The 13516-nt window shown below is 39.4% G+C and overlaps 2 protein-coding genes across 3 annotated transcripts; one reads left to right on the plus strand and one right to left on the minus strand.

Moving 5' to 3' along the window:
• The first annotated feature begins 3669 nt into the window (after positions 1-3669).
• Positions 3670-5347, plus strand: LOC131433341 (zinc finger protein 69 homolog). Its single transcript, XM_058600098.1, has 2 exons — positions 3670-4118; positions 4176-5347. Exons 1-2 carry the CDS (start codon positions 4084-4086, stop codon positions 5287-5289), a joined length of 1149 nt encoding a protein of 382 aa, XP_058456081.1. The 5' UTR covers positions 3670-4083; the 3' UTR covers positions 5290-5347.
• Positions 5321-8442, minus strand: LOC131433358 (uncharacterized). Of its 2 annotated transcripts, XM_058600100.1 has the most exons (5): positions 8191-8442; positions 6883-7021; positions 5822-6825; positions 5656-5760; positions 5321-5588 (listed from the first exon to the last, which is right to left on the minus strand). In XM_058600100.1, exons 2-3 carry the CDS (start codon positions 6942-6944, stop codon positions 5880-5882), a joined length of 1008 nt encoding a protein of 335 aa, XP_058456083.1. In that variant the 5' UTR covers positions 6945-7021; positions 8191-8442; the 3' UTR covers positions 5321-5588; positions 5656-5760; positions 5822-5879. The 2 variants fall into 2 exon arrangements, with proteins under 2 accessions (XP_058456083.1, XP_058456082.1); XM_058600099.1 differs by lacking the exon at positions 5321-5588 and having other exon boundaries at positions 5641-5760.
• Positions 8443-13516: the final 5074 nt, after the last annotated feature.

A 13516-nucleotide genomic window follows, 5' to 3' on the forward strand; every position in this document is an offset into this window, starting at 1 on the left:
TTAACCACGCAGAAGGTGCATTCTCCGTCGCTGCTGGTCAACTCTCGCTGCTGCTGCTGGTTAAGGTCCTCTCGCCTCGATGGCCAGCAAGCGAATGAGAGATGCGACCTGAGCGTTTGAGGTTTTTATTAACCACGCAGAAGGTGCATTCTCTCTCGCTGCTGGTGGAAAGTTTAACTCCCGCTGCTGCTGCTGGCTGGTCCTCTCGCCTCGATGGCCAGCAAGCGAATGAGAGATGCGACCTGAGCGTTTGAGGTTTTTATTAACCACGCAGAAGGTGCATTCTCCGTCGCTGCTGGTTAACTCTCGCTGCTGCTGCTGGTTAAGGTCCTCTCGCCTCGATGGCCAGCAAGCGAATGAGAGATGCGACCTGAGCGTTTGAGGTTTTTATTAACCACGCAGAAGGTGCATTCTCCGTCGCTGCTGGTTAACTCTCGCTGCTGCTGCTGGTTAAGGTCCTCTCGCCTCGATGGCCAGCAAGCGAATGAGAGATGCGACCTGAGCGTTTGAGGTTTTTATTAACCACGCAGAAGGTGCATTCTCTCTCGCTGCTGGTGGAAAGTTTAATTCCCGCTGCTGCTGCTGGCTGGTCCTCTCGCCTCTATGGCCAGCAAGCGAATGAGAGATGCGACCTGAGCGTTTGAGGTTTTTATTAACCACGCAGAAGGTGCATTCTCTCTCGCTGCTGGTGGAAAGTTTAACTCCCGCTGCTGCTGCTGGCTGGTCCTCTCGCCTCGATGGCCAGCAAGCGAATGAGAGATGCGACCTGAGCGTTTGAGGTTTTTTTAACCACGCAGAAGGTGCATTCTCCGTCGCTGCTGGTTAACTCTCGCTGCTGCTGCTGGTTAAGGTCCTCTCGTCTCGATGGCCAGCAAGCGAATGAGAGATGCGACGTGAGCGTTTGAGGTTTTTATTAACCACGCAGAAGGTGCATTCTCCGTCGCTGCTGGTTAACTCTCGCTGCTGCTGCTGGTTAAGGTCCTCTCGCCTCGATGGCCAGCAAGTGAATGAGAGATGCGACCTGAGCGTTTGAGGTTTTTATTAACCACGCAGAAGGTGCATTCTCTCTCGCTGCTGGTGGAAAGTTTAACTCCCGCTGCTGCTGCTGGCTGGTCCTCTCGCCTCGATGGCCAGCAAGCGAATGAGAGATGCGACCTGAGCGTTTGAGGTTTTTATTAACCACGCAGAAGGTGCATTCTCTGTCGCTGCTGGTTGATGATTCCACTCCCACGACGTCTGCTTCCATCGAACGCACGAAAAGAAATGATCGATTTTCGACCACGGTTCCCCTTTTATACGCATTCAGTTGAAGATATGTGCCTGACTACCTCAAAATCGTCGTCCTTGCGCGAAAAACCCAAGCGAAAGTAAAAAGTTTTCCGCGTTGTTTTCAAATTTTAAGAAAACTTAATTTTTGAGTTGTTTGTGGTTATCGCACACTGTTCAAAATATTATCCTAAATTCCTGATCATATTTTTGATGAAATGGTGAAAGAATTATGTTGCTACCATTAATACAAGTCGAGATATTCGCGATTAAGTTCTGCCCATTCTTCCATATGGCTAATTTTGAAAAGGCGCCCCATAGTAAAGTAAGTCGTATTCACGACAAAACCTCAAACGCTCAGGTCGCATCTCTCATTCGCTTGCTGGCCATCGAGGCGAGAGGATCTTAACCAGCAGCAGCAGCGAGAGTTAACCAGCAGCGACGGAGAATGCACCTTCTGCGTGGTTAATAAAAACCTCAAACGCTCAGGTCGCATCTCTCATTCGCTTGCTGGCCATCGAGACGAGAGGACCTTAACCAGCAGCAGCAGCGAGAGTTAACCAGCAGCGACGGAGAATGCACCTTCTGCGTGGTTAATAAAAACCTCAAACGCTCAGGTCGCATCTCTCATTCGCTTGCTGGCCATCGAGGCGAGAGGACCAGCCAGCAGCAGCAGCGGGAATTAAACTTTCCACCAGCAGCGAGAGAGAATGCACCTTCTGCGTGGTTAATAAAAACCTCAAACGCTCAGGTCGCATCTCTCATTCGCTTGCTGGCCATCGAGGCGAGAGGACCAGCCGGCAGCAGCAGCGGGAATTAAACTTTCCACCAGCAGCGAGAGAGAATGCACCTTCTGCGTGGTTAATAAAAACCTCAAACGCTCAGGTCGCATCTCTCATTCGCTTGCTGGCCATCGAGGCGAGAGGACCAGCCAGCAGCAGCAGCGGGAATTAAACTTTCCACCAGCAGCGAGAGAGAATGCACCTTCTGCGTGGTTAATAAAAACCTCAAACGCTCAGGTCGCATCTCTCATTCGCTTGCTGGCCATCGAGGCGAGAGGACCTTAACCAGCAGCAGCAGCGAGAGTTAACCAGCAGCGACGGAGAATGCACCTTCTGCGTGGTTAGTAAAAACCTCAAACGCTCAGGTTGCATCTCTTATTCGCTTGCTGGCCACCAAGGCGAGAACCAGCAGCGACTGAAACTGGATTCTGAGTCTGTTATTGGATCTAAATTTAGGTCTTGAACTCAGGGTCCAGTTCTCTATTCCAGACTTCTATTCGGTTCTTCTTAAAACCATAATAATACTCCTAAAGGATTATGCGGAATTTACTTTACTGTACCTCTATACAACCCATTTTTTATTTATGGCGAAAAATCGTTTTCAAATTTCAGAGCTTAGTTCCGGAATATGAGTTTAGAATTCAGAGTCTGCGTGCTGAATTGGATTCTGGAAAATGATTGTAGTTCTAGAACTAAAATCCAATTGAGTTCTGAGTCTGTTCTATGTTCTAAATTTAATTCTTGAACTCAGTTCCAGTTATTAATTTCAGAATTCTTCAAATCGGTTCTTTTTAGAACCATAATAATACTCCCAAAGAATTAAGCGAAATTTTACTTTTCTGTACTCTATACAGTCCATTTTTAAATTAGTTGCAGTTTGTAGAACTTCCTTTTGATTTGCTATATAAAATGCATAGCACCGACTCGGAAGCCATTCATTTCGAATTTGGCTGTCGTTGTCAACGTATCGATTATTTTATTATAAAGAACTATACTGCTTATTTCATAATATTTAATTGCGTTTCAGAATGATTAATGTAACTAATCTGTAATCTAGTCTAGGCGCATCGTTTAAAATTCTAGTAATGAAAGAGGGGGAAGTTGCACAATTCAAACAATCGATCAACTACCAATTCGAATTCGGAAGTATAAATAAAGCGTGTCATATTCGTATTCACGACATCCAGTTATGTCTCTGACATTACACACCCGTACTTTTTTTTTTTAACTATAGATTTACTTATCTCGAGATCATCAGATCAGCATTAACTTAAAATCTCTCAAAATCCGTAGATCTACGGAAATTTCCGTGGATCTGACATCGCTGGTTGTCAACATACGTTTACTAATGAACATTTTTTATTTTTCTACACAAACTGACGAGCAATGCTGGAGAAGAAATTATAGAAGGCTGCAGAGTGTATCTTTTGTGAAGAAAATACGTTTTCGTTCGGCACGTCAGGAAAGACATGGTCCTATCAGTGCCAATTGAAAGTGTTTTGTAAATAGCATTAACTTTACGTCCGCTTAGCGGTTCAAATTGAACTGTTTAAGTTTGCACTAAGAAGTTCAATTTGAACTGCTCTGCACTGACGAGTCTAAGACGAAACGTAAAGAAAAGTACAAATGCATAAAAAGCAGTTCCTAAAAATTGCACTTCAGCTTCACATTTCAACAACAATAGAATGCCGAGAATATTGCAAATATGTCCAGCAATAATTACACGTTATATTAACCATTAACCAGTGCGAAAGCACACAAAAACAGTTTGGCATCACTCCTCACAAGCAACAAAGCTAATACAAATACTTGAAACATCGCTGGGCACAAAATTTTAGTGACAGAGAAATCTCACTACCACCATCAGAGCGCATGGTTTTCGAATTTTTGATAATCTCCGTGAACAAATTATCGATTTTTGTATAATAAACATTTCATCATAAACAAAACTGACTTTCGTCCATACATTCGGTGTGTTAAAGCATAAATCGATCGATACATTGCGGTTTCTGCGGGATTCTAGGTGAAACCCGTCATGGAAACTGCCACGGTTACCGCCCTGCTGGAAATGTAAATGAATTTGGTTTGACTATCATGAACATGATGTTAACATTTGCTTGCTTTCAGTCCGAGCACCAATCCGATTTCGTATTGCCGTCTTTGCTTGTCCAGCTCCTTGGTGGAACCACTTTATCCGTGTAATCCGAAGCAGGATCTTATCGATCTGATCGCTAAAAATGTCCACGTTGTTCTGATAAACGAAGAAGACCTCCCATGTGCTGTTTGTCAGAATTGTCGTTTTAAATTGGAAGATTTTGAGCGATTTCGTGACCAGTGTCAGAAGTTGGATAACTTCATACGTACTCGAAAAAGAGAGTTGGCTATTTTACAGGAAGCAGTTGCTGTGCCACAACTCGATGATACAGGTGCCATAATGGTAGCCGAGGCGATTGACATTAAGGCCGATCCGGAAGCGCTACTGGGTGATGAAGACAGTTTGCCATACGTGCTGACCGAAGACAGCTGGCACAGGTGTAAATTTTGTTCCGAGGCATTTCAAAGCTTGTCGGTGTTGGTAGAGCACTTCAAAATGCGTCACCCAGATGAATCAAAAATGTATAAATGTCCCAACTGCTCACAATCGTACTCGGTCGAATGTAGCGGATCAACTAGCCCTGCATTCAAATGTGACGAGTGTGATGCAGGGTTCAGCAATCGGGTTGGCTTGTCTCGTCACAAGGATCGTTATCATGACAAATCATCACCGAATTATTCCACGGAACGACACAAATGTGATTACTGTCCAAGCGTATTTGTTGATTCAAAGCAGCGTTCCAAACATCAGATACAAATGCATATCAGTACAAGTGGAGGTGCAAAAAATACATCCCAGGTGGACGGGATTCATGTTTGTGAAAAGTGTGCCGTAACTTTTTCCCCCTACCAGGCGCTTTTGGTGCATATCCAGGAACACCACTGGAATGATCCACCTCAGGAAACATTCAGCTGTTCGGTTTGCTCTAAACCTTTTGACAAGCGGCGGCTACTGCAATACCATATCCTGGTAGCCCATGTGGGTCAGATACCGTACGCATGTAATCATTGTGGCGAATGGTTCCGTACCAAATCACATCTGAAGCAACACAAAACAATGTTCCACGAGCGCGCCGCAGGAGATGCCAACCGGTGTGAGTTTTGCGGTCAAATTTTCGAAGAGGAACAAAAAGACTCGGTGCAATAGGCTTACGAAGTGCGTGAATTTCTTTTAATGTGTCTACCAATAAAGTGATGTATTTTGATCCGAGTTGTGCATGAGTTCATTCATTGTTGAGCAGGGTAGCTAGAATAAATCGGTGATTTTCATAGAAAGTTGACCTGCAAACGAACGTAGATTTTATCATTCGAATCTATCAAGCCTTATGGAATAGGAGATCATAGTTCCAATCGATTTTTTTTAATACAATGAGATTCCTTTGACGAAAATATTTTCATTCTGAGCTTTCCTTCCTGGTTGTTTGTTTTCTTTCACATTTAATTAAACTGCAAGGCGAATATGGGACAGTTCTTTGATTGAATTGGAAAATAAAACGACTTTCTCACACAATACCAATTAACTTGATCTTTCACGGTGCTTCCAAGTTTATTACGTATGACTGAAAAGTTGAATTTTGCCTCTGCTTGCACTCTTTTTTGTAAATGTTGTGCTGATTTGCTGAAATTTTCATTGATAAATATAACGGAAAATTACTTATTCAAATTCATTCACTACTCACATATAAACGATGATTTTTTCGTCCAGAACGGTAGAACCCAGCTAACGAAGGAATCCTTCTAAACGAAATGATTCACCAATACACCGTTAGGTCCCGGATCAGGAGCCTTCTCATTGGGATGCATGGCCATCAGGTGCCGCCGGTATGCTTTGTTATCCATGAAAAAGCAACCACAGCCCACTATCTCGCAGACAATCTTCGTGCAAGGGAATTTTTCCGCGTGAGCGCTGTGATACCTCCAACGATGCCGAGCAATATTTCTTTTCTGACTGAACAAGGTATCGCAAGAGTCACATTTATACTGAATTGCTCCACCCACCAACACTTCGTTAATATTCAGGGCCCTAACTTTGTAAACTGGTATTGCAGCTTGCGAGCAACTATAGACTTGTACTTTTTCGGGATGACAATTTCTGAAGTGATCCATGAGGTTTGATAAATTCTCAAAAATTTTAGAGCAAAGTTTGCAGCAGTACCAATCGTTGGCGAGTTTTATGTATGGCATATCGCCTTCGTTTTCTAATGATTCTTCGGTTGAGACTCCAATTGATTCGTTTTGGGAAGAAGTTTCAGTGATCCCTACTTCATCATCTGACAGTTCTTGTATCCAAAAAGCATCCTGAACGGTATCCTCGAACGCCGGCGTCGTAGAGGTAATGGTGGGTGTGGAAACCGGAATAGATACAGGCAGGGGCGATGGAACATGGACAGGAGCAGACGGTGTAACAACAAAAGATCCGTTTTCTGCCTCTTTCTTTGCACGTCGAACTACACGATTTAACGATTGACACAATTTTCGAAACTGTTGAAATTCTTTCATTTTGTTGTAACATAAACGACAGAGGGAACATGGATAGTCGGATTCGACCTTAAGTTTGATGCTGGTACTGACTTCGATTAGATGGGTAAGTGATTCGTTACTATCCTTAGGATTCCCAAAAATTGGCTCTAGCTGAGTAATGGAAAAACACAATCTACAGTAAGCAGAAGGGTCATGATTGGGACTGAAAACAGATGAACGAGTTAAAAATGGCATGTCAATGGGATGCAAAATCGCTTACATTTCAATCTTCTCGTATTCACTATTTCCAATAGCAGACGCTGGTCGTTTTGTTCCTTGCATATTGAACTTTATTTCCGGAATATAACTTTTATGCTTTTGTTTTCCTTTATCAAATGTTACACAATAATTAAAAGTGCCTTTAAATAAATTAGAACTATTAGATGAGTCGAAATCACGTGTGATTCGTTTAACCAACAATTTACGACAAATTTAGTGTGTTGAGTTGTTGTGTTGTATACAAAACATTTTGATTTTCAAACATTGAACGACTTAGTCGTCTACATTCCAAAACGAGAATTCACGCATTTTTTCAGTTAACGACCAAAAAGCCATCTGCCGACACTTACTATGAAAATTAATTACAGGTTAACTATGATTATTTGAGTAGCACTGGACAGAAGAGACTTTATTTTTTCTTTATGGTTTTTATTAATTCTCCTGTACCGGAACCATTTGATCTTCGAACTTGGTTCACAGTCCGAATTTCTTTCACATGAGCCTAAGTTTGTTTAAGACGGTTCAGTGCAGAAAAATCTCTGAAAATTGCACACTTACATTTTCCGATCCCGTCGAGCTGAGTCAAATGATATATAACACTAGGGCTTTCCGAGGCTACGATCAAAAGCCAGGGTTTTTTTAGTAATTTCATCGAGAAATGTAAAATGCGACAATTGGGTGCAAAAGCTGTTGATTTTTTTTGACGTTCCGATGTTAGTGTCATAAAAAATCATAGTAGTAGGCCGGTAGAATCTCACTGTTCCATTGGAATTTTAGGATTCGTAATATTTTTATACCCCATTGTTTGACAACTTTCACATCACCATCCCCGTCAGCATAGTTTGTTTCGGGTCAATCTGACATCCGGTTCGTTTATTCAACAAACACCGAACAGTCTGGTGGGACGTGTTAATGGCGAGTTGACGTGAATAAACGTTTGTCGGAATAGACTTGTTAAGTATTCCAAGCTACCTGGTATTATGGGACATAAAAATGATCAATTTCATTAAAAAATAGACATTTTGGGAAAACATTCGAATGCTTTGATTTGCTGTTGTTGAATTGGAAATCACACATCATTGTTTGGTTCAAAAAGCTTTCCGAATATGGATCCAGTACCCGGAAAGACAAATGGTTCAAATTAGGCGAGTATTTGTTTATTTCAAAGCGTCAACAAAGTTAATCTTTGAAATTTGATTCGGAACTCATGAATGTCCGGAATACCTCAATCAAAATCGCAAGTATTTGATAGCGATTTTTAAGTTTTGCAAAGTTTACCTCCGCGTTGGATTTGACTTCGTATTCGTACCTGCTTATAGTTGTACCAGCAATCTGACTGAATCGAAAATGAATTTTGTTTATGAATTCAATTTACGATAGATACTTTTTCAAGTTTTGACACGAGTGATACTTAACAAAAACAACTACTGAACATCAATTAGATAAATAACTTTTCAAATTCACTTCTCCCCTGCCGAGTTGAGAATGTTTCTTAACATGCATAGTAAAAAAAAGCGAAAACGATGACAGATATAGCTTCTTCATCTTCTTCTCTGTTTGAGTTGTCTGCCGGCCAGAGATGCCAGTTATATTCATTCTGAGAAATGATTGAGAATTCACATCCCATATCTTCATAGTTCACTGCCGCGCACACAAGAATATACAACGACGAATTTTTTATATTTTTTTTATCAACAATTGAATTTCAATTCCATATCTAGTTTGAAAATGTTGGCTTCTTCAGTTGACAAGGAATTCCAATGCCTAATATACAATCTCAAGCTCAACTCTCGGTCTTAAAATGAAGTTTCCTGATTCTGACTTTCTTCAAATTGGTTTCTAATTATAACATAAATATATTTTAATGTTGATTATCCAATATAACTGCACAAAAGGTGTCCATTTTAATTTGTGGTTTACTCGTTAATTAATAAACTTTTATCTCGCCACTGCGATGAAATATCTCGAACGGAAATTTCAATATATAATTCAAATCTTTTCTTTCTTACATTTTGTGCTATTTGTATAAAATTAGGGAAATCAGTAGGGTAACAGAAGTATTTTGGAAACTTCATATATTTTGGCCCACTCAACAAACTTTATGGATTTATTCGATGTTAAGTAACCCATTTTGTATCAATTTGAAGCTAATCACATTAACTTACCTATTGCGAAAGGTATTACAACGTTTGGTGGATATTTTTACAAAGTGGGCCAAAATAAAATCAATCCTAAAGTGGCCAAAATACCTGATACCCTATAAAATATGTATGTGCAAGTATCAATCAGTATAATCAGAGAAACCAGGTGAAAATTTCAAATATCTGCAGACAGGGTTTCAAAAGTCTGTAAATGTGAAAAAAAAATCTGCAGTCAGCAAGCATGCCTTACTGGCAGCAACTTTTCTATTAAGTATGACACGCAAAACTGATTTGGTGAACAAAAAATTTAGAGGGTTGTATTCAAGACACGACCGAGCACAATAACATTAAAAATGAAATGTTTCTAGGGTCTTCATAATAAATACAAAAATGAAGATGATAATGATGATGATACACTCAACTTCACTACACTTCACAGTTACTTTACAGCTCAATTTTAGATACAAACAACTTAAAGATTTAAACCTGAACAAATGAAACAATTCTATTTTATGATGATAATTTTCGAGAAACGTACAAACTTATTAATTTGATTTGATTTATATCGTTTATTTACCCCCAGTTTTAACCTAATAATGGTCGTTCACTGGGTGGACTTATTAATTTTATAAACAGTTAATCGATCCAAGAGAATGTTGTACGAGTAATCTCAGTTATGGTGTAATTTTATTATTTCTTCATAATCGTCGATAATCTTCGGAAAGTGTCGGTAAATAATATGGCAACAATACGAGGAAGAAAACATGTGAAACAGTCCGCATAAAATATTTAGTTACTTACATTGATTTTCGCTTTGGCATATTAGGAATATACGGAATGGATACGCAACGAAATTCCAAAATTTTGTTCATATTGTAACTTGATGTTATTAACACATGAATAAACATTGTCACAGTTACAACGCGTGTAGCCATCAGACGCTTATTATTTTGAAGCAAATAATAATTGAACTGAAACTGGCGGTTAACCAAATTCTACGAGGGTTTTTATTCAAACTATACATGTAAAATCGTAGGTAAACTTACCTTGAGTTTATCTTTGATACTATATGATATTGCATCTAATTGTACTGTATATGTGAGCCTGTGGAACTCATTTATACTACTAAACCGTTTAATTCCTGGTGGGACAACAACTTGTTCAGTCACATTGTCACGTTTTGTTCGTATGGGAATGGAGATTTAAGTATGCAAACCGATCGTTTGACAAATTAAAACATGTATTGAAGCTTTGGAATTATTTAAATTAGGAAAATCCATTAACAAATCATCGAGGAACAAGCGCTGCAAATTAGATCCGAAAAATCTATCGCCGATAATTCCAAATTGGCCTGATAGTTACCAGAGAACCAACATAAAATACTCAATTCAAACCAATTTTTCAATGGTATGCAATTGAAATATTCAAATGACGTTATCTCATAAGGTTTAGTTAAATGTTTCCGAATCGATGGGTTGTTGAATTATATAAATCCATCAACAAATGACTGACTAATAAACGTTCAAAAGTGTGACAGAAAAATGTTACGCGATTAGTTTTGCATGTTTTAAATTGACACCCAGCCTCGGGAAGCGAAGTGTAAAGCATTTTTAATGGCAAAATCGGCCAAAAATTTGCTAAATACATGGGATATTTTAAAAGAATCGGTAACCACGCTGATTCGGTTCTTCAATAGCTAGATGATATATAAGATACTCAAGCGAACACGGTGTTGCAGACAACAGGAAATTTCACCAACGCATAATGCAAAGGCGACAATCCAGCATATACAATCCAGTCATCAGATCACTGGACAAGCTACTTGTTTCATTCACAGTTAAACATCAACTAGGCAAAGAAACATTGTGCAGCCTATATTTATAGATTTCTCTTCATACTACGCAGAACGATACGGTATTTTTTATGCATGACGCAAAGCCTTCTATGCCGAACAAGAAGTTGACGTCATTTTCTACAACAGGGATTGGTGGATGAAAACATAGGTCGATTCCAACCATTTTTTCAATAGTATGCTATTGAAATACTGAAACGACGTCGGCATACATGTTTAAGTTAAAAGTTTCCGGATCGATTGGTTGTTAAATTATAAAAATCCATCAACAAATGACCGAGCTATTAACGTTCAAAATTATGACACAAAAAGGTTACGCGACTATTTTTGAAACTTTTAATTGACACCCGGCCCCATATAGTGAAGAGTAAGGCATTTTTAATGCCAAAAAAAGGTCGCGCCTTTTTCAAAAGTCTGCACAACAAAAAATGTCTGCAGCACTATACCCGAAATTTGCAGATTTAAAGACAAATCTGCAGATCTGGCATCTCTGAGTATAATACAGATAAATCTGTATAAATGGCATCTCTGCAGCTGACAACTCGGTTTCACGGCTGAGTGACTGTGACTATATTACCCTGTTGAACTATATGCATCTAGAGCAGGGGTTCCCAAAGTGGTCCATATAGACCCCTTATGGTCGATATCCTTTTTGCGGGGGTCGACGTAAATGAAAACTGACTATGGGGGCTGAAGAGGTCTAGAAATCGACCCCCTATTGTTTCATATAAGTTATTTGAAATATTTACGCTAAAAAATGTATTTATTTGACCATCCGCAGAAATTGATAAGTATTTTACATCAATACTAAAAATAGCAAGAAATTGAATTTTCAAAGGAATTTGTTGATGGGGGTCTGAGGCCTAAGTTAATTTTAATAAAGGAGTCCATGACTCAAAATAGTTCAGGAACCCCTGATCTAGAGCATCAAAATGAATTGTATCATTCCAGTGCCGCTTTTACGTAATAATGGGTCCGGGAAGCAAGATTTATTTTGTGCTTCGCGGGTCCCGTCAAGTACCCTCCTAAGACCGTGGGCCCGGGTGCAAGTGCTGTAAAAACGGCTTCAATCATTCCGGAATGTAATGATGCAGTAATTGTTAAATCAAATTACTCTCATTATGGGACCAATAATGCCATTATTACCAAGTAAAGCCATTTTTAATGCACAAGAAATGCAGCGTTCAAAAAATTTGTAAAAAAAATACTTCAAATGGTGTACGCCAGACTATTGTTTTTCGTTTTTGCCTTTCTAATAAAGAAATCCTATGCAATCACTGCAAAAACCGACTTTTTACCGATGCCCGGGTGTCATATGCCATTCGAATCAGTTCATCAGGATCGTAAAATGTCGTTGTGTGTTTGTGACAAAGATATGCATTTACTTTTCCCAGAGATGGCTTCTACACTGTATATCGATCGAATGTGAAAATATTCTTTCTGTATTCTGTGTTTTGTATGGAAAACTCGGACTCGATCGATATACAGAATGCCAAATTTCGCATTCGATCGAAATATTCCAATTCGATCGAAGTACAGAATCGGGGCGCTAGGCTCAAATGACAGGTATTACTGGCCCACACACTTAAATTTTATTGCTGATTCTCGGCAAAAAATGCCGAGATTTGCGCAGCCGAGTGTTCGGTAATCGTCTCGGCAAAATGTATACCTAATACTGAGAATCTCGGCAATCCTAGATTTGTTAGCTGTCAATTATTGCCGAACTTATCAGCAGGGATTTTAGCTCGGTAAAAGCGATTCGGATTGAATCAATTACTTCTATTTTTCCCTAACGCCTCTACCTGGAAATAAGCAGATATTTGTAATTATGTATATAAAAAGTCCCAAGTTTTTAATTCACTCATCTTTCTACGAATTATAGGAACCTTTGTGTTTCATCCAATTTATGCGTTTTCCACGAACAATGGCGACGTGGTGCTTCGCAAAACTGACAAGAGACATTAGATGACAGTTGTCTCACCGAGTTTCATTAAAAGCCAACTTATTGTTCGAAATCTTGGCAAACGGATTTGCTGATTTTGGTATACTTGTTGTTTACTGACAAGTTCAGTATAATATTATACCAAACTTCGATAAAAATAACGCGCTTTACCGAGATATCAGAATATTACTTTAACGAATTTCGAGCATGAGCATTTGGATTACTGAACGTCGTGATGTCGATCTAATTCGGCATTTCGATATGCCGAGCTCGTTAATCTGTGTTAAGTGTTCGAAGGATTTTTTTTAAATTTCGTATTGATCTGATTTCTGGCTCCAGAGTTATGGAAAAATGCACAAAATATGGAATCATTTGTGCCCGAGATGGCTAAACTGATTTTAACAAACTCACACGAAAGGCACTCTTGCTCGAAAAAAAGTTTTTGAATCTCATGTGGATCCGACTTCCGATTCCGAAATTACAGAGCTAATAAATGTCATTTTCATTGACATAAAATGGACGAAAATTATAAAAAATAAATGTCATTCTCAGATCCGCTTACCAATTTTGAGATCTTTATCTTTTGCCGAGATGTTGCAAATTTCGGCAACTATTTTGCCGAGATTCATCGCAAATAATTAAGTGTAAAGTGACCGATTTATGTTCTATCAGAAGCAACATGCAAAATATGGTTAAAATG

The sequence above is a fragment of the Malaya genurostris genome, chromosome 1 (genome assembly GCF_030247185.1).
Source record: "Malaya genurostris strain Urasoe2022 chromosome 1, Malgen_1.1, whole genome shotgun sequence".
In the NCBI taxonomy this organism is placed as follows: Eukaryota; Metazoa; Arthropoda; class Insecta; order Diptera; family Culicidae; genus Malaya; species Malaya genurostris.